Source organism: Crinia signifera, chromosome 2 (genome assembly GCF_055691185.1).
Source record: "Crinia signifera chromosome 2, ASM5569118v1, whole genome shotgun sequence".
NCBI lineage: Eukaryota > Metazoa > Chordata > Amphibia > Anura > Myobatrachidae > Crinia > Crinia signifera.
The window spans coordinates 105,907,656-105,935,241 of record NC_139218.1 but is presented as its reverse complement, the minus strand read 5'-3'; the positions used below and the strand labels follow the sequence as shown (position 1 = coordinate 105,935,241).

Below are 27,586 nucleotides of genomic sequence, written 5' to 3'. Positions count from 1 at the left end.
GTTCTGGCCTAGGAAGGGACAGTCCCTGCTATGAAGGTAATGTTTTGATGTAGTCACTAGAGAGGAATGTGACAACAGTGACAGAATTGCAGAATTCTCACATGTTGCTACTTCGGCTTGTGTTGTGCTCCAAGATGCAACACTAAATAGGCAAATGCCATGTCCAAGTTCCTCTGACCACTGTGGAATGCCAGGGGGAAGGAGTGAAAAGGGGCACCTGTTGGGAAATGGAGCTTCTGCTAGTTAGTAGTATTTTTGGCAGGATTCTAAGTAGTAATATTTTTTTAAGCTCTGGGATGCAGTAAAATCATAATCTCATGCAATTGCTACATTTCAATACAAATACAATACAAAAGCCCCCCCCGCGCGCGCGCACACACACACACACACACAACACCATTGTCACTACAATGTCTCTTAAGAAAGCAGGAGAGAGAGAGGGGAGAGAGACAAAAAGCTGTCAGGGAAGAGAGAGAGGAGCAAGAAGAGAGAGGAAGGGTTTCATGAAAAAGAGGGAATGAGAGAAAGAGAGAGAGCTGTACAAGAGACAATGGGTGACATTCTATGTGATGAAATCGCAAGATTGGCCCGTTTTTCGCATATTTAATGAGATGCGAAAAACGGGCCGAATAGGTGCGAGGTGGTGCGATGTCTTTAGTCCTGAAAATGTGCGATTTTCATGTCTGAAAATCGCACGTTTGCAGGAAAGCGCAAATAAAAAAAAAAAAACGAGCGCGGGGTCCCCCGCCAGAGCATAACCAGCCCCAGGCTCATTGAGCCGGTGCTGGTGACATAAACTTAGGGTCCCCGACAAATAGGGGTCCCCTTGATTTAATAAAACCAGCACCAGGCTCAAGGTCCGGCGCTGGTTCCCAAAATACGGGGGACAAAATGACTAGGGGTCCCCCGTATTTTAAGAACCAGCACCGGACCCAACCAGCCCGCAGGGTAATGCCACAGCCGGGGGACACTTATTATATAAGGTCCCGCGGCCAAAGCATTATCCCCGTGGCTGGTCAGCATGGGCAGGGGTCCTGGGGAAGTGGGGACCCCCCCTCCAGGACTTACCAGCCCATGCTGAAAGTCCGGGGCTGTCCCCGATGCCCCTGGGCGGTGGGCATCGGGCTGATGGATTGTGTAAAAAAAAGAAGATAAACTATTGTTTTCTACTGGCGAACTATGAGTCCCAGCAAGCCTACCCCGCATGCTGGGACTTGGAGAACCACAAGTCCCAGCATGCGGGGCATTAAAGGGCCCGCTGGCACTTGTAGTTCTACAGTACAAAAAATAGTTAGATAAAACACACTGACACCCTGAAAAATAAAAGTTTAATACACACATAACACACACACACTGATACTTGCCTACCTTGAGCCCGTAGGTCGGTCCCTGGATCCTGGGTCCGGACTCCGGGGCTCCAGGGCAGAACAGTCCGGTTCCGGGGCCTTGGTCCTGGTTCCGGGGTTGGTCCGGGGTCCAGGATCCGAGGATTTCCTTCCTCAGGTACCCCTGTGGACTTCATCGGATCCTGGACCCCGGACCAGCCCCGGAACCAGGACCAAGGCCCCGGAACCGGACTCTTCAGCCCTGGAGCCCCGGAACCCCAGGACCAGCCCCGGAACCAGAACCAAGGCCCCGGAACCGGACTCTTCTGCCCTGGAGCCCCGGAGCCCGGACCCAGGATCCAGAGACCGACCTACGGGCTCAAGGTAGGTAAGTATCAGTGTGTGTGTGTTATGTGTGTATTAAACTTTTATTTTTCAGGGTGTCAGTGTGTTTTATTTAACTATTTTTTGTACTGTAGAACTACAAGTGCCAGCGGGCCCTTTAATGCCCCGCATGCTGGGACTTGTGGTTCTCCAAGTCCCAGCATGCAGGGTAGGCTTGCTGGGACTCATAGTTCGACAGTAGAAAACAATAGTTTATCTTCTTTTTTTTACACAATCCATCAGCCCGATGCCCACCGCCCAGGGGCATCGGGGACAGCCCCGGACTTTCAGCATGGGCTGGTAAGTCCTGGAGGGGGGGGACCCCTTCATTGGGGGGGTCCCCACTTCCCCAGGACCCCTGACCATGCTGACCAGCCACGGGGATAATGCTTTGGCCGCGGGACCTTATATAATAAGTGTCCCCCGGCTGTGGCATTACCCTGCGGGCTGGTTGGGTCCGGTGCTGGTTCTTAAAATACGGGGGACCCCTAGTCATTTTGTCCCCCGTATTTTGGGAACCAGCGCCGGACCTTGAGCCTGGTGCTGGTTTCATTAAATCAAGGGGACCCCTATTTGTCAGGGACCCTGATTTTATGTCACCAGCACCGGCTCAATGAGCCCGGGGCTGGTTATGCTCTGGCGGGGGACCCCGCGCTCGTTTTTTTTTATTTTAACTGTTTATTTTTTTTTTTTACACCAGAACCCTGCACAGAACATTGCGATCTGTGCAAGGTTCTGGCTAATTCGCCCATCAGAACCTGGTCTGAATTTTGGGCGAATTATAGACACACTTTATACAAATCGCATACCATTAAATATGCGATTTGTATACTTTTCCATGTGAAAACATCTGGATGCGATGTGCTGCGAAAAGCAGCCATCGCATTTCCAGTGTGTCCAACTTGTTGGCAAAAATTGCATTTTTTTCACATTTTCGGACCTCATTAAATATGCGAAAATGTAAAAAAATAAAATATCAGAGATAAAGAGGAAGGGGCACCCCAAAACTCTCCAATTTCTCTTTTTTCTTTTATTGTGAACCATTACATAGGAGAGGGGTAGCACCGCATTCTCATGAATATATGAAAATATCATGATACCAAAATAAGAAAGGAAATGGAAATATGAACCACAGGAGGACGAACAAAAGAGAATACTCAGTGCGGAATTAAAAACATTTTCCTCTAACTAATAAAGAGGAAGGTATAAGAGGGGAGAGAGAGAGTTAGGGAGGAGCAAGAGAGAAGGAGTGGAGTGAGAGGCAGTGAGAGAGTTAATGATAGGGAGGGAGAGATAACTTTCAAATCTGGACTGTAATGACAGTGTTTGGGAAACTGCTATAATATAAGGATTAAATTTGCAAGCAGCAAGTCTGTCAGGGGCTTTTGAATTAGAAACCCAGAGCTCGTTGGTCACTGATATTAGCCTTTAACCAGAACACATTATTTATTCACATTAACCACAGTATAACTGACAGGGAGCATAGATGTGGGTATTCTACAGCAGATCACTACCATTTGATAAACAACTGTTTTGCATAAATAAGCTGTCTATATACTTAGCACTGAAGATGACTTTTGCTCCTTTCACACACAAGTTCTATCTTATCCATTTCAATTTTGACTTTAGGATGTGACAGGTTTCAGCTTGAAAATGCTGCGATAATCACTGGTTCTGTGACAAGCAGAAACACCCCTGCATTTCCTGAGTCATTGTGTATGCTAACTCACCATCTTATCTTACTGCTATTGTACACACAAAGCCATATACTGTACACAGTAGGTTTATGAGGTCAATGATAAATCACTTGGATTTCAATAAATGTAATAATACCCAATCACAATTTATATAAATTGGATTTCATCTTATGGCGTACATGTACTAAATGGGAATTCTATTGAAGATGGGATGTTGCCCGTGGCTACCAATCAGATTTTGGGTCCGATGCACTAAGCTTCAAAAGTGATAAGATGGAGAGTGATAAACAACCAACCAACCAATCAGCTCCTGCCTGACATTTTTAAAAACAGGGGGGGATATACCAACATCTGCAGCCCCAGTCCGCCGGCTACCACATAGATAATTATCGCATATGCACTAACATATGCAATAATTATCGCAAAGGACAGCTCTTGCGTTAAGAGCTGTCCTTTGCCATGCGCCCGGCGATGGTAGCGGGTCCCCGGTGGCTCCCCCTGTTTCCTATGCCAGCCCGCTGCTGCAGAGCGGCTCTGCCTCCTCCTCCCTGCATCCGGAAGGGGATGTAAGGGCTAGGGAGGAGGAGGTCATTGGTCTGGGCAGCACAGCATTGTCGCGTGCATCGTTGTGGCGCGGCGTTGGTCAGTGTGGGGTGTGGGTCACGGTAACGGCAAAGTCCATAGGCTTTTATGGGGTATCGCCAGGTTTTGCTGGCGGTGGGGCTTTAGTACATCTCAAAATGCAGTAAAACCCCGATAATTGGGGTTTTTACCGCATTTTGTGTTAGTGCATCCTCCCCACAGTCTGTGACATGGCAGGTAGGAGTTGATTGGCTGGCTGTTTATCACTCTCCAATTTATCACTATAGAAGCTTAGGGGGTTATTTTGGTTCACTCTTCCTGACAAAACCATGTGCACTGCAGGGGGGCAGATGTAAAATGTGCAGAGAGAATTAGATTTGGGTGAGTTATTTTGTTTCCTGTGCAGGGAAAATACGGACTGCTTTATTTTTACACTGCAATATAGATCTCCCATGTGAAATAGAACTCCCATCTTAGTAAATGTCCTCCTATGAGTCCATAACAAAGAGATGAAGCCGGACGTGTAAGTGCCGGGGAAACGCGTTGAGCCCACCAAACTGATTCGCTGACACCCCATCTCCAATTGTGTGACCTGACTTCCCACTGGTGTGCCTGCAATTTCTGGACTACATCTTTATGGGATTTGCATCATTCCTAATTATTCCAGCCACAACAAGAGGAAACGTCCAAACAGGAACCTTGAGCCCTTGGAATCATAGGGCAATTCAGGACATACATGTCACCTCCCATCTGGACCAAACAATCACCAAACGGGATCCTTGGATGGTAATATAACAAACCACTCGTCAGCCATATATAACCCCACATACATCCTGCCACAAACCATGCAATCAGCGATCAATATGGCATCAGAACTTGAAATGTTCATTTTTTAGATATAGATCCTTAATTGTGATATTTTGTGTTATTTATTTTATGCATTTTTAGTTAATAAAATAATTTATTTTTATTGAGAACCATCTTGTCCAAATCATTGGAACAGCCTACGCTGGCACTTTTTTCTGTTTGGAGAGCCTGATCTACTTGGCCAGCACTTGGGATTGTTATATGATAAAACAGTTAAATAGGTAGTGTTAGCAATCTTTGTAAATCATCCTTATATTACCTAACTATGGAGTGGATGTGTTATACTGGCAGATGTGGTAGTACATATATATTTTCCTGCTTCACCTCTTTACCTTATTATTAAAGTAGTTTTCATCACTATCCATTACCTCCTAATTTTTATCAAAAGGCAATTGGGAGTTCTGCGTGCGCTGTAGACATGTGTGTGTCCAAAAATGGGGCATGGTCTGATGCAGGTGAAACACAATGGTTGGGATGTACCAAGCATTTGTGCTAAATCCCTCCACAATTCGTATTAATACTAATGGCATATGCTGGAGGAATGGTACCTGCCTGACTGCATTGTGCCGAAACTGTGCAGTTTGGTGAAGGGGCTGTTTTCAGGGTTGGGGCTAGCCAATTCTCCAGTGTAGAGCAATCTTAATGCTGTATCCTTCCAAGACATTTTGAACAATGCTATTCTTCCAATTTTGTGGTAACAGCTTGGGGAAAGCATTGCACAAAGCAAGGACTATAAAGACATTGTTTGATGAGTTTGGTGTGGAAGAACTTGACTGGCACTGACCGCAACCCCATCAAGCACCTTTCAGTTAAATTGGAATAGAGATTGCAAGACAGGACTTCTCGTCCAACATCATAAATGCACAAATTCCCATATAAACACTCCAAAATTTTGCAGAAAGCCTTCCAAGAACCGTGGAAGCTGCAAAACTCCATATTAAAGTATATGCATTTTAATAAAATGACATTAGAATTCCTCTTGGTGTATTTTCAGACGTCTGAATACTTTTGTCCATATAATGTACATACAGTTGCCTTTAATTGCTCAGTATAGACCCCCATACATTAGAGAAACTTCTCTCCTCGCCCGCAATCCCACCATGAGCCACCCAGGAACATACCTCCCAACATGACCCTCTCCAAGAGGGACACAATGCTCTGCTCCTGGACTTCCCTCTTAATGTATGATTACCAGCACCTGTGTTGAACAGGTAAATTGCTCAGAATGGTGTTCAACACATGGGATAGCAATTACAAATTAAGAAGGAAGAGCAGGAGCAGAGCAATGTGTCCCTCCTGGAGAGGGTCATGTTGGGAGGTATGGAGGAAGATTCCAGGTGGCAGGACCGCATGCAATATATTGCATGCGGTCCTTTTGCATGTGATATATCTCATGAAATCCCAGCCAAGCCTGCCCATCTCACAAGCAATCCAAAAGATTGGTTGTACAGCCAGTGCAATTTGCAGGCTCCGTTTTGATGTGCACGAAACCACACATCGCATCCATCCTTCTGTCAGTCACATGCAATTTGGGCTCGGTTCATAAGATTGATCACTGCAATCACTGGAAATGAGCAGAGCAGGCTAGTGTAAAATCAATCAGCCTTGGTAAAGGGCCCCATACCCTAGTCCAACTTGTCCTAGGGACAAGTCCTAGGGACAAGTCGGAACCAGTTTCCCCTGGGCCCCCACGGCAGCTCCTGGGAGGGTCACATACGATTTAGCACTTGATGTGCCATTTTTACATGCAATAAATTGCATGCGGGGGCAGGAGATTTTTGAAAATAAAGTCGTGAGCGGCAGGGTGGCAGTGGCGGATCCTAAGCAACAGCGGGTGCTGGGCTGCGGGGGTGGAGGTGACCTACAGAGGTGGCCGCAGCAGGACGGGCAGAGTCAGGAAGCACTGAGCGGCAGGTGCGGGGAGTGCTCTCTCAGCCAATCAACCGCCGGCCTGTCATGAATTTCTTTTAAATTCTGCTGCGGCTGGCCGCCCAGCACCTGCTGCTCATCGCTTATTGACACTGCCCAGGACCCGCCGATGCAAGCTCACCCCAAGGTGTTCAGCACAGCCCAGCATCTGCCACTACTCCCCCCCCCCCATGGTCACCCCAGCCGGACATACCTGCACATAGGTGTGTGCCAGCTGTGTTTTACCGCTGGCATACAGCTATGGAATCGATTTGATTTTAATCAATAGATCTTATGTGCAGGACGTTCAGTAATCAGACTGTGTCAACATGGACATTAATACGTAGCACAGTGGTTCCCAAACTTTTTGAATCACGGCACCCTAATTTATCATAATATTTTTTCAAGGCACCCCTAGGCCAAAAGTTTGTTACTGACAGTTTCAGCAAAAAAATATTCAATTAAATAAGTTGTGATTACATTGTATCCTTAGGTCCAGTTATATGGTGAGGAACATGAATCACTTCTGTTTACCCACATATTTTATAATTTGAAGCCATGATTTTGCCTATTTCATTGGCCATAAATAATTTTAATTGGTTCAGGACCACCAACCTGAGGCACCCCTGCAAGTGCTCCAAGGCACCCCACCCCAGTTTGGGAACCACTGACGTAGCACCATGGAAGCCATGAATATATGTAGGCTAATAAAGTTTTAATGTACTCTAGTCTGGCGATAGTCTGGTGACACTGAGGGTGAAATATAGTAGGATGAGAGATTCAGACAGTGAGAGCTTTGTTAAGAAATCTCCAGTTTTTTTAAAGCGGCAATCATTTACACTGCAAAATCAAACTGGTTTTGAAGTGTAAATGATTGCCGCTTTAAAAAAACAACCTGGAGATTTCTTACCAAATCTATTAAATTTCCCCCTGAAAGTCTATTCAGAGGCTGATTGTAGCAGAGAAAGATTGTGGGGTAAATGTAATAGCTTGCAAATGTCAGGCAGGCGTAAGATTTAGGCTATTTTCAAATTGTTGGTTTAAATACAGCATCTATCTCACCGAAGGCTCCCAAATATTACATTTACTCCTGCGTGTTTTATATGCCTGACAATGCACATCTCCCTATGACTCACTGCAGGTCTCATCCCGTCCTTGCTGCAGTGCTTCTCGTCTCCTGGCAAGCCTACTATACACAATACACAGAGCATCAGCGCATAAACTGACATAAACACAGATCATGGTCTTTCTATAAACAATCAGCAGGGACTTCCCATTTATTACTGAAGTGCAATGATGGAAGTGATGGAAAAAAAACCTCTATATTAACACTATATTAAAATAAATTATTTTCAGCTGTGTTTGCTCATAGAGTAATTAATACTTGTCACAACATGGCCGCTATTTCTGCAAACACTATTAGAGCTGGAGCAATAGAAACTGTTGCCATAACAAAAGGGGATGAAGAAGGTAAAATGCTATGTTGCCTAATGTAAATATTCAGAGACAAAAGAAAAAAACAAACTTTAAAGCATATCGCTAGTCTGATATCTCGGGATTGTCTGTTTTATAAGAACATTGTTTACCATTGTGAAAGTAACTCCATTGTTTAATCTACAGGACGCAAAGCATACGTTATAGATTGTCATCTCTCAGACCCAACTGGACTCATTTTCTGCCTGTAAAGGGTTATTTACTTTGGGATTCTATATATTACAATCATATGATTAGGTCATTAGCAGTTTTGAACTCCATTAGATTCATTTAGTACAAATTATCCTTTAAAACTTTAGGGCCGATTCAGATCTGATCGCAGGGCTGCAATTTTTGCAGCCCTGCAATCAGTTAGCCCCCATACCCACCAGAGTGAGGAGGAAATCCATTCGCAATCACTAACCATCAAATGGAATTCCCCCCACCGTCGTGTGCGGCGCTGCGATGGCCATGGCCCTCCATCCGAACAGCTGGGGAACGATTTTTTCACAGCACTCCCAGAAAAAGCTGGGCTACGACAAACGCTAGCTTGCTGTCAATCAGCCAGCATACGGCCTGGGTTCACAGGCATCACTGGCTGTGTCCACATGGGGGGCTTGTGAACCATGCGCCTGCACTGTCCTCTGATAATCGGCTGGGCCGAAAATGTGCAGGATCTGAACGGACCCTTTGTCCTGACTGCAGGGGCTGCCGATCCTAGAACTGTCACTGTAGTTTATGAAGTCAAGTTGATATCCTGTACGTTATCCGGTCCTTGGGTCCGCAATGTCTAGGTCGACCACTACCCTAGGTCGGTAATGACAGAAGTTCGGCACAAGCTTAAGGTCGACATGTACATGTTCGATACGTGGGTACAGAGGGAGAATATAATTATAATATAATAGTATAATAGTGTGCCGAGTGCAGCAAGACACCATGCCCAAAGTATGGCAAACGCAGCGAGCCATGCGATACAACGTGGTACACTTATACGTTGTCCATGTTGAGATATGTCAACATAGACAAAAAAACAAACATAAAAACGTGTCAACCTTTTGAGTGTCGACCATGTACATGTCAACATTAAGCTTGTGCCAACCTTCTTTCAGTGTCGACCAAGGGTAAGTCAACTATTCTTAGGTGTCGACCTACTCACTGTTGACCAATAGTATTTGACCTAGTGACTCTCAACCAATACATTGTTGACCCATAATCCCAGAACCTTCCTGTACAGTACAGTATGTGCTAAAAGCATCTGCAGATTAACTACTGCCAATCCTGGCGCTAGCATGACGGATCATCAGGGGATTGGTGTCTTAGAAACTCCTCTGCATTACCAAATAATCATTATTTAGAAGAAAAAAGACAAACACAGCACAGTTATATAGGTCCTTATTCTAGTTCACTCTTTCTGACAAAATCTTTCTTATGGTGCCCACACACGCACCGATTTCAGTGCTATGCGTTTTTGGCTGTACAATGGTTCTTTACAATTTTTCTGCCAGAATTAAGCATGAGCCGATGTGATGGTTATTTTGCTGTCTGCGATGCGATGCTGTGCGATTTAAGCACATTTTTTCACTGGCTTTTTCTGACCTTTATTTTGTTCGAGTTCACATGTTTTAAACCTGCAATAAAGTTGTTGATACCAATTTGTATGTAATTATTTCCCCCCCCCCCAAAAAAAAACCATCGTATAGCATCGGCTCGTATGCCTGTATAATGCTGAGCCCGATGCTATGCGATAATGTCCAAAAAAGTACCTGCTGCACATACTTTTTTGGACATCTAAAATCGGCCCCCGGGAACGCGCATAGCACAGCATCGCGTCGCACACGCCGCACGGATACACCATGATAATTGTACGCACGATGCGTTTTGTACTTTAAAAGTACAAAACGCATTCTAAAATCGATGCGTGTGTGGGCTGCATAAGATGGACAAAACCATGTGCACTGCAGGGGGGGGGGGGGCAGATTTAAACTGTGCAGAGAGAATTAGATTTGGGTGAGTTATTTTGTTTCTGTGCAGGGTATATACTGGCTGCTTTATTTTTACACAGCAATATAGATCTCACTTTGAAGTAAAACCCCACCCAAGTCTAATTATCTCTGCACAAATAACATCTGCCCCCTCTGCAGTGCACATGGTTTTGTCCATCTAAGAAAGATTTTGTCAGAAAGAGTGAACTAGAATAAGGGCCATAGTGTGGCAATTTCTGAAAAGGATTTTCAGCAAATATTCAATGACAGCAAGCGGTATATATACTAACCCACAGTTTTGCTTGTTGGCGGTTCTGTCAACAGAATTTAAAAGGGCAATCATTTTAAATGCAAAATACCCCTGGTTTTGAATTTAGTATTACTACCCTTTTTAATTTCACGGCCAAACCAATGCGAAGTGGTAAAAAAAAAAACAAATGTGTTGCTAGTTTCCACGCTTTACCTAAATGTAATGTTAGTAAATGACCTCTAACAAGATCTTTGAGTGTATTCAGCATTTGAAAGCAGAGACCAACGAAGAACCGCTCCATGATCACCTCTTACCATTCCATTCCAGCTCTGTTAATATCCTCCCACCAACATTCTGTAGGTTCTCCAAGTTCATAAGGTGCTTGCATACATCCATAGTTCCACCGTCTGTCTGAGCCTTCTTTTTTGCTAAATGTACTTCTTATTGCGACTATCAACTGTCCGTGCGGGCATTGGAAATTGAATCCTTGCCGAAACAGATTAGACCATTGGTCATCATTTCCGTAGTCATGTTGTGAGTAGTAGTAATCATGTTGTGCCCATGTTGCAGCCACCAACTGCATCAATACAGCAAGCACTAGCAGCATCATGCTGTCTCTGCTCATGGTGCAGACTCTGGGACCTGGTGTCTGATCTCGCTCTTTTTTATCCAATGGAACATTTGGTTTCCAGATGTTCAGCATCTCGAGCCAAGTGCAATGTGTCATAGTTTAGCAAAGGAAAAAAAAAGGACTTTAAATATTATTATAAGATAGAATTTTAAGGTGGACATATTTATTTAAATGCACTAATAATAATATATTTTAAAAAATGTTGATAAAAAATGATTAATATATTATATGCACAAACTGTATATTTAATACTGAAAAATGAACTTTTCACTCACTGCTGTGAGTCTCAGTCTTGCCAAGAAATCGACTGTCACACTTTTCACCTCAGTCCGGTTACAAGGACGCAGGCTGCGGTACAGTATGTGTTGGGTTAGAATTTGCAAGCTCTGGGGAACATCCACACTACTGTCCCTGAGGGACAGTTCCTGGCAGCAGAAACTAGGTAGGGTGTTATAAATGGTTCACGCAGAATTCAGCCATTGTAGGATAGAGTACAAATGTCTCTCAGCTGTTTCCTTTTCTATTATGTTCTATTGTTTCTTTTCCTCACATTTCACATTATTAGTTTCTTTTCATGCGCCAGGTATAGAATTTCTCCATTAAGGTGTTATAAAAATAACATGATAACTATTATTATTTCTCTGTAGTTTTTACCAATCCTATTTTTTCTTCTCTCCCTGATCCCTTTTTAACAAATATTCCTTTCTCATGGAGGCCTGAAGGTGAAAGAAGAGACAACTACAATTAACTGCAGAAGGAAAGCCAATAAGAGAAACTAGGCAGAGGACTGCCATCAGGGGTCAGGGGGTACAGTCGGGACTCGAGACCTGGGCCCGACAGAGAGGGGGCCTGACAAAGGGCTTGCTGCAGGAACATGCCATCCCTGACCCTTAGCACTTAGCATGGCAGCAGTAAAATTGTTGAGGGCAGACAGAAGAGGAAGATGCCACCTCAGAGAGCAGTATCTGGATCTCCCAGGCTGGACCTGTGCCTTCCTCCCTCAGTGGGAGCCACAGTGTCCAGACGAAGCAAGAACAGCTTAGAGGGATGCCGTCTCTGCTGTAGACTGACACTACAGAGTAGGTGTGGCCTATGGAACCACTTCTGCGGCCTGAGCTATACCCGCTGTGATGTTGCTGAAGAAAGCACGGGTGCTGCCAAACACCAATAAGATTGACCATAAGAAGAAGAAATTCCTAACAGTTAATGACTCCAGCAGTTTGCATATGTTACCCCTGTGTACCTCTCCCACAGCCCCAGCATCCTATCCCACATACACCATGGTATATCGGAGCAATGGCCTTTTCTGGGAACACCATCAGAGCATGACTGTCACAGGTGGATAGTGATGATGTTTGCCAAAACCAAGAGCAGAGGCATGGAGTCCAGCGGGTCAGTGGTGTTCTCCGGGGACCCCTGCAAGGAGGTTTGGACGTAGCTGCATATGACACGTACTGTAGTTTGCACCCTCTATGTCTCTGCTTCTTGTAACGGTTCTGGTATACTGGGGAGAGCTGGATGTATCCTGTGGAACGTACAATTGTAATTGCTAAGCTAGGTCCGAAATAGACGATGAAGAACCAGGGACCATGTTCAAACTTGAGGAACAGTCAAGAACATTTAATGTTTAAAACTGCAGAATCATGCATTTGGGTCTCAAGAACCCAAAATAAATGTAGTAACAAGTGTCTCTACTGGAAACTATTGAGGAGGAAAGGGATTTAGGAGACAATATTTCAGGGGATTTAAATGCGGTGAAGCAATGCAACAAAGCAATAACGAAGGCAAGTCTGATGCTTGGTTGCATAGGGATTTATTTACTGAGATTAGAGTTCTATTAATGGTGGAATATTGCTATGGGCAAACAATCAGAATCTGGGGGGGGGGGAGATACACCCCTTGTAATGCCTCTCTCTGACATATTGTGGACATATTGTCCACCTGACTCCTCCGTCCTGTCACCCTCTGCACCGCCCTTTTTCCTGTCTTCCTGTGCAAACATATAGTCCCTGTTCCCATCTTCCCTGTCACCCTGTGTGTCTGGGACCCGGCAATTTCTTTTTTTGTAATTTGGTTTTTATTGAAGGTTTTTCAACTACAAAAATTGTACTGTTGTAATACTTGTGATACATACAGATACGGTTTCTCTAGATATAAATCCGAATTGTCAAATATAGAAAATAAGTAATAATTAAAAATCTATTTAGATAAGCAAAAATCTAAGGATAGGTGACTAGAAACAAAAGAGCACAAAATGAAAGGGTTATAAAGGAGAAAGATAGGGGAATATTAGAAAAAGAAAGGAAAGAGAAGGGGTTTTTCAATGTTGGCCCTGTCCCGTTCTCAGTCTGCGCGACCGAGATTTTGCAGGCGGGATTATTATCATTATTATAATTTTATTTATAAGGCGCCACAAGTGTTTTTCAGTGCCGTACAATGCAACAGTACAGGGAGACAAAACTTAGAATTACATTGAATAAATAACAAAGATAGAGTACAGGTAAAGAGCGCCACAGTTTAATACACATTACAGCTTAAATATAAGTAGTGTGGACTTGATCAATGTACTACTAGAGGCTTGTGGCCAGTGATGGAGATGAGTATGCAGACAAAGATGGTTACTGAGTGTTTGAGTATGGGAGAGCTGTGGGTGAAATTTGAACTGAAGAGGGCTTAGACAACAGGAGGGAAGAGAGCCCTGCTCTGAGGAGCTTACAATCTATGTAAGCTTTTATCTATTAAATGTCCCGCCTGCCGTAGGTCGTGAAGGGGGCATGGCCGCGAGAAGCGGCTGGGAATCAGCGTGCTGCGGTCGGGTGCTCTTCAATTCCCAGCTATTCTCTGCAGAACGAGCCCGACTGCTTTTGAAGATCCCCAGTTCAATGCTGACAAAGAAGACAGCATTGAACAGGGCCCGCAGCCGTCTCCCCCGTCGGGAATGGCTTCAGGAGATTGAATATCCCCCTAAAACATTGACAAAGGATGACAAAGTGTTTCTAAAAATCTCTTCTTAGTCTTCCTCCCCAATTAAGCTTTTAAGCTCTGATTCCCAATCCCAATCAACCACAAATTTAGGTTGAGATGAGAATCTCTGTTCTATGTACTATCAGTTTATAGAGTGTGGATAGTGTGTGGCACAGGTAAGTTTGAGAAAGGCACAGTTTTTCAAAAAAGTAAATCGCCTGTCTATTACCCAGAGAAGAGTATAAACTCATAAGGAAATGTTTAATTTGAAGATATCTCCAAATTTCCTATTTGGCTCTCCAGCTGTTTTTAAGGCTTTTGCGGGCTGTAATCCCATACCCACCAACATTACAAGGGCAGAAACCGGTACAAATTTGGAGAAGGCGGCATGACTATACCCCCTTTCCTATACTTAAAATGGGCAGTTGGAGACCCATAAAACAGTACAAACCCTGTTTTGCCCAGCGCAGGCCATAAACAACAGTCCTGTTCTTGCAAAAAGGTACAATTGTAGGGTATGTAATCCTAATTTTGGGGCTCCTGGCCTGCACATGCACCTACTACTGAGACTCCCCTGGTGGTTCTCCAAGTCCCAGTATGCGGCCCGTGCTTGCTGGGACTCATAGTTCCACAGCAGAACCCAATAGGTTTATCTTTAATTTACACTAACATCAGCCCGGTGCCCAAAGCCCAGGGGCACAGAGACAGCCCCGGGCTTCGCCTGGGCAGGGGAAACTCTGGAGGGTGGGACCCATTTATTGGGGGGGTCCCCACTTCTCCAGGGTCCCTGCCCAGGCTGACCAGCTAAGGGGATGAATGCTTTCACCTGGAGAACTTGCACAAAAAGTTGGCATTAACCTGTTGGCTGTATGGGCCCATTGCTGGTTGTCAAAATACGGGGGACCCCTAGTCATTTTGGCCCCCGTATTTTGGGAACTAGGACTGGCCCTTGAGCCTGGTGCTGGTTTTAGAAATCCTGGGGAAATCTTATGTTTTTTGACCCCTGAATTCTATGAGAGTTCACCCCCTCCTGAGCATAACTCTTTGAGCCCGGGGCTGGTTATGCTCAGGAGGGGGTGAAAACTCATGACTAAAATTCGCACATTTTCATGACTAAAAATCGCACCACATCGCACCATATCGCATTTTTTACCCGCAAATTTGCATCCTATTAAATAGCCGATTTAAAAAAAAAATATTGCAGATATAACAAAATGCGATAAAGTGCAATTTCAGAACCTTATTAAAAATCGCATCCTATTAAATGTCACCCATTGTGTCTGTATGTGAAACAGACCCATAATGAATAGGTACCTAAACGAGATAATTGTGATTTGTTTTATATCTTTATTATTTTTTACGTGTATTTATACTATAGCATATATTGGGGGAAATTTACTAAAATGGGATTTAGACTTAACATGTAATCTATGGGCAACCAATCAGAATCTACTTATTATTTATACCTCTTTTACACCGCCGCAAAAACCCGGGTCATCGGCGGGTCAGACCTGGGTCAGCGGCGGTGTAAATGGGTCACGCCATGTCCCTTTACACAGGACTTCCACCCAGGTCCTGACCTGGGTAGAACACGGCTAGGACCCGGGAAGAGGGAAGTGTAAACGGGTACGCCAGGTCATCCAACCCAGCTCCCGTTTACATGAAAGGGGGACGTACAACCTGTGGACTGCAGCGTCCGCAGGTTGGACGGGGGGGCACACACAGACTCCGTTGCTGTCTGCTGTACTCTGCAACGGTGGAGGTGAATGAATATCTTTGTGCGGCATCCATTCACCTCCTGGACGGGGCTAGGGGGGTGCACGGAGGCTGTGCCCCAGCAGATTACCTTATTGCTGTGCTTGCCCCCCATGCAATGGTCCGGGTCCCGGCGGCAGTGATCGGCACTTGGAGATAATGCCATCTCCAAGCGGCTACTCAGGAACCGCCTGCGCCGGGTGGGAGGTTGCTGCGGTGTAAATGGTAACAAACGCTGGGTCGCACCCGGGTTGAAGCTGGATCCAAAAATCCGGGTGCGACCCAGCATTTTGGTATAAAAGGGGTATTATCCCCCCCCCCCCCATTGTTTTGATCTGTATTAATGTATGTTGTGTATTTGTTTGCTTTCTCTCTGTGTGAGAATATTGTCTTTTCAATTGCTTTTTATGTGTATCTCTGCCCAGTTGGGTGTTTTTTATTATTGTGCATCTGTATGCTTTCATTGTATGTCTTTTTCCATCATCACAGCTGCAGAAAACATCTCCCGTTCAGCTACAGTACTTCACAGGGGAAGCTATATTGCAGTACATTGTAACAGATGCTTCATTATGAATTATACACAAAGACAATATCATCTGACACATTGTAACACAGGAGACAAACTATCCAAACTAAAAATTATAGGAGAGATTCAATCAAGCTCAGAATCTGCCAGGTCCCATTATGGCAGTTCCTCTGCATTAACGGATAGAAATGTCATGGAAAACTCTGGAACATAGCATTACACTCTGTTCTGCAAATAAGACACTTTTAAACGTAAATAGTCCGGTGCTACTAGACTATTGAGTCGCATCATCGTATGGCGCAATTAGAATGGTTGTCTATCATGAAAGGAGGCTAAATGTACGTTGACACATCTGCATACCTCCCACAGGAGGAATGGGCATGGCCTCAGGTGGAGGGGGCAGTGCCTAGCACCATAACCCCCATTTTTAGTCAACTTGGGAAGGTACCTAGTGCTACCCAAGCAGCTGGATAACCCCTGGCTCCCCTCCCTGCACTGACAGATGCCATGCACATGCATATGGCATCTATTCAGAGATCACTGGTTCCCCCCAACTGTCCCCCTGCCCATGGGATACTGCGACCCGCGAGTAGGACAGAAGGACAGTGTCCAATTAGGGGGACTGTCCCTCTGTAATCGGTATATTTGGGAAGTGTGCATCTGTGCAGTGGTTCTCTCTGTTTTGTTGGAGGTAGTTGTCACGCTAGGGGTACCTTGTGGATCTGTCTGAGGCCTGGAGGTTGGGTGTTTGCGGCTTAAAGGAGACTGGAGAATAGCAGAATTGATATAACTCTTTATTGTAGCACCAACATGAGAAGGCAGGACCATAAATGAAACTGTAGATCAGAAAGCCCAGCGGGATACCTGGGTAACAACTGAGAGTCCAGAATGATGGGATTGATCCCAGAGTCTCTGTAGCTTACTGGGGAAACAATGACTGACTGGGAGCAGACGGCAATGGGCAATAGGGGACGGAAGTCAGCGACCTCCGATGACCGGCAGTAGACGCCGGTGCCGACAGGCAGGAAGGGACCGCGTCAGCGGGCTGAAGGACTGACAGCAGGTGCAGATGCAGACAGCAGGATGGAGAAGCGTCATCAGGCACTGAAGACTGGCAGTAGGTGCGGAGGCAGACGGCAGGATGGTAAGACGTCAGCAGGCACGGAAGACTGGCAGTAGGTGCGGAGGCAGACAGCAGGATGGTGAGGCGTCCGCAGGCACGGAAGACTGGCAGTAGGTGCGGAGGCAGACAGCAGGATGGTGAGGCGTCCGCAGGCACGGAAGACTGGCAGTAGGTGCAACTGGACCACAGGCAGACGTGATGGTGTGTCAACGGACACGCAGGACTGACGACAGGTGCAGCGGACCGACAGCGGGAGTGGAGATGTGGCACGCAGGGCTGGCAGCAGGTGCAACTGGTTGACAGCAGGAGTGGAGATGCATCAACAGGCACGCAGGGCTGGCAGCAGGTGCAGCGTAACGACAGCAGGAGTGAAGATGTGTCAACAGACACGCAGGGCTGGAAACAGGCGCAGCTGGTCGACAGCAGGAGTGAAGATGTGTCAACAGACACGCGGGGCTGGCAGCAGGTGCAGCTGGTCGACAGCAGGAGTGGAAATGTGTCAACAGACACGCAGAGCTGGCAGCAGGTGCAGTTGGTCGACAGCAGGAGTGGAGATGTGTCAACAGACACGCAGAGCTGGAAGCAGGTGCAGCTGGTCGACAACAGGAGTGAAGATGTGTCAACAGACACGCAGAGCTGGCAGCAGGTGCAGCTGGTCGACAGCAGGAGTGGAAATGTGTCAACAGACACGCAGAGCTGGCAGCAGGTGCAGCTGGTCGACAGCAGGAGTGGAGATGTGTCAACAGACACGCAAGGCTTGAGAGACTGTAGCAAACCTGAAAGAGCTGGAGGCAGAATGCAATTTGCAAAGTCCAGGAAACAGGTGTGACGCTGTAAGGGCTGGGAGCAGAATGCAAATGCAGGTATCCAGGTATCAGGTGTTGAACTGCAGGAAACGAAGACAGGGATCAGGGATATCACAGAGCAAGGACAGGAGCACAGGCTGAAGCTTCCTCCACAGGGATCGACAACAAAGTACTGGCGCTTGTATGCCCCAGAGGGCTCTGCTTTATCCCCCAGGGTAGATCTTGATTGGAGGAGTTGAACTGGGGCTCTGAACCATTGGCTGGCTACAACAACATGGCGGCGCCCGGACTGGAGACAAACAACCTTGGCTGGCTGTCATGCTGGATGCGCGTGCTGCAGGCCCCAGGAAGATGGTCGCGGCCGGGAGACCTAGACGCCGCGCTCCCCGTCCTGCACCCAGACGGATGGCCCGCAGGCCCCGCCGCCGGAGATGAACAGGTGAGCGGCGCGTCCTAACAGCGGCCGTGATAGCACCCCCCCCTTTTGAAGTGGACTCTGGACACTTCCATGGTTTTCTTGGATATTGTTGATGAAACTTACGGACCAAAGTGGGAGCATCGACGCGAGCAGCATCCACCCAGGATCGTTCTTCTGGACCGAAGCCTTTCCAGTCTACCAGATATTGGACCTGCCCTGAACGAACTCTTGAGTCCACAATTTTTTTAATTTCAAAAGCAACATCATGATGAGCCTGAGGCTGAGGAGACTTGGGTACTTTATTCTGGAATCGGTTTAATATCAATGGTCTTAATAACGAGATGTGGAATGTATTTGAAATTTTCAAAGAACGAGGCAACTGTAGCTTATAAGCCAAAGGCGAGATCACAGTAGTTACTGTATATGGCCCAATAAATCGAGGTGCAAACTTCATAGACGGGACTTTGAGTCTAATATTTTTGGTGGAGAGCCAAACTCTGTCTCCTACCTTGAGTTTCGGAGCTGCCCGTCTGTGCCGATCAGAGAATTTCTTGTAACGTTGGGAGGCTTTCTCTAACGAAGCATGAACATTCCTCCAGATGCTTGAGAAAAACCGGACAGACGAGTTAACTGCTGGTATGTCAAAAACAGGAAGATTTTGGAATTCTGGAACACGTGGGTTACGGCCATATACAATGAAGAAGGGAGTCTTTTCGGTGGAGGAATGATAAGAGTTGTTATGTGCAAATTCGGCCCAAGGCAGAAGCTCCTTCCAATTGTCTTGCGAGGAGGACAGATACAGACGTAAAAAGGCCTCCAAATCTTGATTTACTCTTTCTGTTTGGCCATTGGATTGCGGATGATAAGATGAGGAAAAGTTCAGCTTTACCTGTAACGCACTACACAACGCTCTCCAAAACTTTGATACAAATTGTACCCCTCTGTCAGATACAATTTCTCTCGGAAGACCATGTAGACGGAATATTTCAGCTATAAATATTTGAGCCAATTTAGGAGCAGACGGAAGGCCCTTTAGTGGAACGAAATGTGCCATCTTGGAGAAACGGTCGATGACGACCCAGATCGTGTTGAACCCTTGTGACAGAGGCAGATCGGTGACAAAGTCCATCGATATGTGTGACCAGGGTGACTCAGGTATGGATAATGGTTGAAGAAGGCCAGCTGGTGCTTGACGAGAAGATTTGTGACGAGAACACTGGGTACAGGAAGCTATGAAGTCAGTGACATCTTTCCTCATGGACGGCCACCAGTATGCTCTTTTAATGAATTCTAAAGTTTTCTTTATACCGCAGTGGCCAGAAAAACGAGAGGAGTGTGCCCACTGTAGCAAAGATGATCTGAGTCCAGTATCCACAAAAGTCCTCCCTCTAGGAATGGATACCACAGTAGTCTTGGCAAACACTGTGGGGCTTAAAACTGGGCTTATGGTACGATCTTCTGCGGAGGACGTGAAAGATCTGGAGAGTGCGTCCGCTTTGCCATTTTGAGACCCAGGACGGAAAGATAACACAAACTCGAATCTCGTAAAGAATAAGGCCCATCGGGCTAATCTGGGGTTCAGACACTGGGCGTTCTGTAAATATAACAAATTTTTGTGGTCCGTGATAACGGATATAGGAAACTTAGCCCCCTCCAACAGGTACCGCCATTCTTCAAAGGCCAATTTAATGGCTAACAATTCTTGTTCACCAATGGGGTAGTTCATCTCGGCTGGCAAAAACTTCCTGGAGAAGAACCCACATGGGTGTAGGTGGCCGTCCTCAGACTTCTGTGAAAGTACAGCTCCAACCCCAACAGAAGAGGCATCTACCTCCAGGATAAACGGGCGAGAACAATCAGGCTGCAGAAGAATTGGAGCTGAAGTAAATACACTTTTTAATTGTTGAAATGCTGCCACCGCTTCGGGAGACCACTTGGCAGGATTGGCTCCTTTGTGAGTCAACGCTGTGATGGGACAAATGATGGAAGAAAATTTTTTGATGAATTTCCTATAATAATTGGAAAAGCCAATGAAGCGTTGAACCGCCTTTAGGGTATGAGGTTGTGGCCAATCAAGGACTGCTTGCACTTTAGAAGGATCCATGCTTAACCCGGTACCTGAAATGATGTAACCCAGAAAAGGAACTGAAGATTTCTCAAATTCACATTTCTCCAATTTACAGTATAGCTGGTTGGATCGTAGTCGCTGTAACACCTCCTTCACATGCTGACGGTGTTCCGGAATATTCTGAGAAAAAATAAGAATGTCATCGAGATAAACAACCACGGAATAATACAGTAAATCACGGAATAATTCATTCATGAATTCTTGGAATACTGCTGGAGCATTGCTGAGACCAAACGGCATAACAAGGTACTCGTAGTGACCGTCTCTAGTATTAAAAGCTGTCTTCCACTCATCGCCTGCTCGGATACGGATAAGGTTATAGGCTCCTCTGAGATCCAATTTAGTGAAGACTTTAGCCCCTTTGATTCGGTCAAACAACTCAGTCACCAAGGGTAACGGGTACTTATTTTTGACTGTAATGTTATTCAGTCCCCTGTAATCAATACAGGGCCTCAGACCTCCATCTTTCTTTTTAACGAAAAAGAATCCGGCTCCTGCTGGAGACGTGGAAGGCCGGATGAAGCCTTTTAATAAGTTCTCTTTAATATACTGGGACATGGCTTCCGTCTCTGGCAGAGAGAGTGGATAGGTTCGGCCCTTTGGAGGCATTTTACCTGGAATAAGGTCGATGGGACAATCCCAGCGCCGATGCGGAGGTAATTTGTCGGCTGAACCTTTACAGAAGACGTCGGAGAAGGCTTGATAGGCTTGAGGAGGAAGATCAGGAGACGTAGGCGAGGTGGACTGGATGCGCACTAATTCGGGAAGGCAGGTATGACGACAGTTCGTACCCCAAGACAGGACCTCCATAGTACCCCAATTGATTTTCGGAGAATGCTGCTGGAGCCAAGGAAACCCCAACACTACAGGGTGGTTCGCTTTTGGAATAATGAAAAAAGATAATTCTTCCTGATGCAATGCTCCAACTTGAATCTTGATGGGCAGCGTCCGATGAGTAATGGAGGCTTGAGGAATAAGACTCCCATCTACGGCAGATAACTGGAGTGGCTGCGAAAGTTTCTGAGAGTCCAGGCCATGATAGGACACAAACTGGGCTGAAATGAAATTGGCGGCTGCCCCAGAGTCCAGTAGAGCAGATACTACGAGTGACCTGTTGGGTAACACCACCTGTATGGACAGCAAAGAGTCAGACATGATTGGAGAGGTTTCTACTCGTCCTAGGTTGGCCTCTCCGCAACCAACTAGGACCGGGAGTTTAACGGACGACGGGTACATTTGGCTAACAGATGACCAGATTCCCCACAATACAAGCATAAATTCTGTCGCCGTCTTCTTTGGCGTTCTTCGGGAGTTAGGCGAGTATGATTGATCTGCATAGGCTCATCAGAAGAATTTGGGGAAGGAGTAGACCCTAGGCGAGGAGAAACGGAAATAGACTTGCCTCGCTCTTGCCGGGATCTCTCTAGCTGACGCTCACGAAAACGAAGGTCCAACCTATTGCAGAGCGATATGACCTCACCCAGTGAGGTAGGAAGATCTCGGGTAGCTAACTCGTCTTTCATACGTTCAGATAATCCTGCCAAGAAAGTAGAAATTAGAGCCTCCTCATTCCATTTCAGTTCAGATGCCACGGTTTGAAAGTGGATAACATATTGAGAAACGGAGCGGGAGCCTTGACGAATCCGCAGGATTTCTGAAGCGGCAGAGGATACTCGTCCCGGTTCGTCAAAAATTTTTCTGAATTGAGAAATAAAGTCGGAGTACTTGGAGAGCAGAGGGTCATTTCTTTCCCAGAGTGGGGAGACCCAGTCCAATGCAGAATCTGATAATAAAGAGACAATGTAAGCCACTTTAACCCGATCAGAAGGAAAGTTCATTGGTTGCAGGGAAAAATGTACTTCACATTGATTGATAAACCCCCGGCAGGTACGAGGGGTACCATTATACTTAGAAGGGGTAGACAATCGTAAAGACGGGGAGACAGTCTGTGACGGGGGATTAGAGGCTTGCCTTTGAGATATGCCTTGGAGTGCTTGAGTCACTTGCTGCTGGGATTCCTCCAGTGCTCGCAGCCGAGCGACCACATTTTGAAAGAACTCCTGGCTGGCGGACGGATCCATTGGGCCAGTACTTACTGTCACGCTAGGGGTACCTTGTGGATCTGTCTGAGGCCTGGAGGTTGGGTGTTTGCGGCTTGAAGGAGACTGGAGAATAGCAGATTTGATATAACTCTTTATTGTAGCACCAACATGAGAAGGCAAGACCATAAATGAAACTGTAGATCAGAAAGCCCAGCGGGATACCTGGGTAACAACTGAGAGTCCAGAATGATGGGATTGATCCCAGAGTCTCTGTAGCTTACTGGGGAAACAATGACTGACTGGGAGCAGACGGCAATGGGCAATAGGGGACGGAAGTCAGCGACCTCCGATGACCGGCAGTAGACGCCGGTGCCGACAGGCAGGAAGGGACCGCGTCAGCGGGCTGAAGGACTGACAGCAGGTGCAGATGCAGACAGCAGGATGGAGAAGCGTCATCAGGCACTGAAGACTGGCAGTAGGTGCGGAGGCAGACGGCAGGATGGTAAGACGTCAGCAGGCACGGAAGACTGGCAGTAGGTGCGGAGGCAGACAGCAGGATGGTGAGGCGTCCGCAGGCACGGAAGACTGGCAGTAGGTGCGGAGGCAGACAGCAGGATGGTGAGGCGTCCGCAGGCACGGAAGACTGGCAGTAGGTGCAACTGGACCACAGGCAGACGTGATGGTGTGTCAACGGACACGCAGGACTGACGACAGGTGCAGCGGACCGACAGCGGGAGTGGAGATGTGGCACGCAGGGCTGGCAGCAGGTGCAACTGGTTGACAGCAGGAGTGGAGATGCATCAACAGGCACGCAGGGCTGGCAGCAGGTGCAGCGGATCGACAGCAGGAGTGAAGATGTGTCAACAGACACGCAGGGCTGGAAACAGGCGCAGCTGGTCGACAGCAGGAGTGAAGATGTGTCAACAGACACGCGGGGCTGGCAGCAGGTGCAGCTGGTCGACAGCAGGAGTGGAAATGTGTCAACAGACACGCAGAGCTGGCAGCAGGTGCAGTTGGTCGACAGCAGGAGTGGAGATGTGTCAACAGACACGCAGAGCTGGAAGCAGGTGCAGCTGGTCGACAACAGGAGTGAAGATGTGTCAACAGACACGCAGAGCTGGCAGCAGGTGCAGCTGGTCGACAGCAGGAGTGGAAATGTGTCAACAGACACGCAGAACTGGCAGCAGGTGCAGCTGGTCGACAGCAGGAGTGGAGATGTGTCAACAGACACGCAAGGCTTGAGAGACTGTAGCAAACCTGAAAGAGCTGGAGGCAGAATGCAATTTGCAAAGTCCAGGAAACAGGTGTGACGCTGTAAGGGCTGGGAGCAGAATGCAAATGCAGGTATCCAGGTATCAGGTGTTGAACTGCAGGAAACGAAGACAGGGATCAGGGATATCACAGGGCAAGGACAGGAGCACAGGCTGAAGCTTCCTCCACATGGATCGACAACAAAGTACTGGCGCTTGTATGCCCCAGAGGGCTCTGCTTTATCCCCCAGGGTAGATCTTAATTGGAGGAGTTGAACTGGGGCTCTGAACCATTGGCTGGCTACAACAACATGGCGGCGCCCGGACTGGAGACAAACAACCTTGGCTGGCTGTCATGCTGGATGCGCGTGCTGCAGGCCCCAGGAAGATGGTCGCGGCCGGGAGACCTAGACGCCGCGCTCCCCGTCCTGCACCCAGACGGATGGCCCGCAGGCCCCGCCGCCGGAGATGAACAGGTGAGCGGCGCGTCCTAACAGCGGCCGTGACAGTAGTAATAACTGCCTATATACTAGGCCACAAAGAACCCAAACCATTTATACACACATAGAGAACCAAAACCATTTCTACACACATAGATATATTATAGAAGTTTCTGTTCTAAAAAGCATGCATGTTATGTGTCCAAATCCAATCCCTGTATGTATGAAAGCATGGCTCGCGGGCAGAGATGCGGTTGACCACATACAGTGGCGTAAGTTTATACCAGGCGCCCGGAGGCAAGATGAATGTGGGTGCCCCCCTCTAACCCCACTTTAATATATAGATAAATACATCTATATATACATATCAATATAAACACATACATGTCTGTTGGCACTCAGGGTGCACCTTTATGTGCATTGTCCTGAGGATGGAAAGGCTGACATGGAGATGCAGCGAGAGGTGGGGAGAGGGTGATGTCTCAGAGAGGCAGATTGTGTTTGGGTGTTGGGGAGATAGTGAAACAGGGGAGAGGCAGAATGGGAGGTACTGAGGGTGAAAGGGGAGGCAGTGGGTGACAGGGAGAGACAGAGGATGACAAGGAGAAGGCGACAGGAAAGGCAAAGGGTCATGTGGAGTGGCAGTGGGAGACGGTAGGGAGAGGGTGAAGGGGAGATGGAGTGGGTGATATATAGGGGGCACTAGGCTGGATGGGAAGGTCCAGTGATATGGAGGGGGGGCACTAGGCTGGAGAAAGGGCAAAACTGTGCTGAATGGGGGAAACACTGATTTGACTGGCTGGAGGAGGAGGTTTTCTAGCAGAGTGGCAGTTGGCTGATTGGGGGAATGAAGGGGCATACACTGTGGTGGGAGGGTGAGTGAGGTGTGTGTGTGTCCTAGGTAGGAGAGAGTTAGATGGGTGCAGGGAAATTACCCCAACCCCTGATTTAGCACCCCCCCTACACTACAGTTTTGACTGGCCCTGAAACAGGTGTGTGGACATTTGAGCAAACACTTAACATGAGGAGATGTGGGCAGGGCTTTAGAGAGCTCTCACAGGCCCCAAGACAAGTAGGGAGGGCGGGGGCATGACCACACATGGGGATGCCCACGGCTGCTTAGCCAGGTTCAGATCCAGGAGGAAAGGGGGAGTGATAAACACAATATACAGTGTGCAGCAGACTCTCTCCATAGTCCCCTTCCCTTGATACCTTGTGCTGCTGGTTCTCCAGCAGCATATGCACAGTCTATAGCTGCCTTTACTCAGTGCTGCGCTGCCTGGGCTCCATGGTGACTGCCTCAGTTTCACTTTCACTCAGTCTCTGCTCAGGAGGGCGGGTTCTCGCTGTTCTCATGAAAACCATGCTCGCTGACTTCTCCCTTCCCCAGCGCTGTGGTGCAGACGGGAGCATCGGGATCTGACAGCCACAGTGCAGGTGCCAGACAGGAGGGGGGTCCAGAGGAGACCAGTGCATGCTGGGTTGCTGCTGTAAAGTGTAAATGAGCCATGTATGGCTCCATGGCTTGTTTACAGCAGCAATGACATCTAATGGGGGACAGTGGAGTCAGCGCCCCCTTCTGGCCAGGAGCCCGGTGGCAAATGATCCATTGCCTCCCAGAGTTACGCCACTGACCACATAGTCTCTGAGATGGTGATGATCGCTCCTCCAGAGACTCCATATGTGTGAGCAGCAGTGGAGGAACAGGGGCAGGGATATTTGTTGATTGGGACACAGTCACTCATTGTTGGCGTTTCGTCCTCCTCACAGTTCAGCGGAGCTTGTCTAAAGGATACAGGTCCTGCTCCTCTATGGTGTCCACCATGCTCGACTGTGACTTGTTAGACTTCAGCAATCAGTAGCAGGGCAATTCCTTAGCTAGTGGTTAAGTATTCTTACTCTGCTGCCTCTCTCTGTCGCTGTTTGTATGTCCTTGCTACATCTCTCTCTGGGCGGGATGTATTAATATACATCGCCGCCCTTTGCCTGGCAGCCGCCGCGATGCTGCCGCATATGTACTAACATATGCGGCTAGCATCGGGTTGCGGTGACGGAGACCCCCGCGATACCTGTGATGTGGTCTGCGGGGGTCTCCGTCACATCCCGGCGGCTGCCAGTGTCCCCCTGCGTGTCCTCATCCCCCCTGCAGCCAGATGTCTTGCCGGCTGTGACACCTGCTGGGGGAGGAGAAAATCAAAGGAGGACGGGAGGGGGGCGCACGGATGGCGGATGGCGATAGAAGCCTATAGGCTTCTATAGGGTATCGCCACCCTCTGGGTGGCAATACTTTGCCAAGCGAAAACGGGGCGGACGGATAATGGTAAATAGGAAAATGCGGTAAAACCCCTGTTTTACCGCATTTTCCCTTTAGTACATCCCGCCCTCTGCTGACTATTGAATGATTTCTACAGAGCTTGCAGATGTCAGACACCTTTCTGGTGTCACTAATATCTTCTACACTATACTCCCATTAACGGCATCAAATCCCTCAGTTTTCTGCTACCCTGACACTTAGTTTAGTGTTGTTTGCTGATATAGCTAAGTTTATATACTCTGTACTTGTTCTACATTCTTGAACTGTAAGTCACTGTGTTATTGTTTTGCCAACTTTTAATGTACTGTATTCTGTAATCGGGCACTAAGGGCTATTTCACACGCTCCGGCTCCTGCCGGGCGGCGAAACCCCGCACGGCCAAGAAGCCGTGCCGCACACAGCAGTTTACAATGGTAGGGATGGCCACAGCCCGGCAGCCGTACCTTCCAGTGGTGGGATCCGGCTGCAAAGGGGTGGCCGTCCCGTGGTCGTCCCGTGTGAATGGACACAATCGTGTCCATTAACAACTACTGTGTGCGGCACGGCATTTTGGCCGTGCGGAGTTTCGACACCTGGCAGGAGCCGGAGCGTGTGAAATAGCCCTAAGGATCGCCATATAATAAAGGATAATAATAATAATAGTGCATTGAGCCAGCGTCTGGAACACTTTCTGGAAAAAAATCACATCTTGCAAAGTAATGTGCTCACTGTGCAAATGGAT

At 47.4% G+C, this 27,586-nt stretch overlaps 1 protein-coding gene across 1 annotated transcript in view; it reads right to left on the bottom strand.

The window, feature by feature from the left end:
- The window catches only part of DPT (dermatopontin), a 54,839-nt gene extending 43,718 nt beyond the window's left edge, over positions 1 to 11,121 (bottom strand). Inside the window, exon 1 of the mRNA XM_083172690.1 lies at positions 10,783 to 11,121. Within this exon, the coding sequence (XP_083028816.1) occupies positions 10,783 to 11,093 (311 nt within the window). The 5' untranslated portion in view covers positions 11,094 to 11,121. The remainder of the gene's footprint in view (positions 1 to 10,782) is intronic.
- Between the last annotated feature and the right edge of the window lie 16,465 nt (positions 11,122 to 27,586).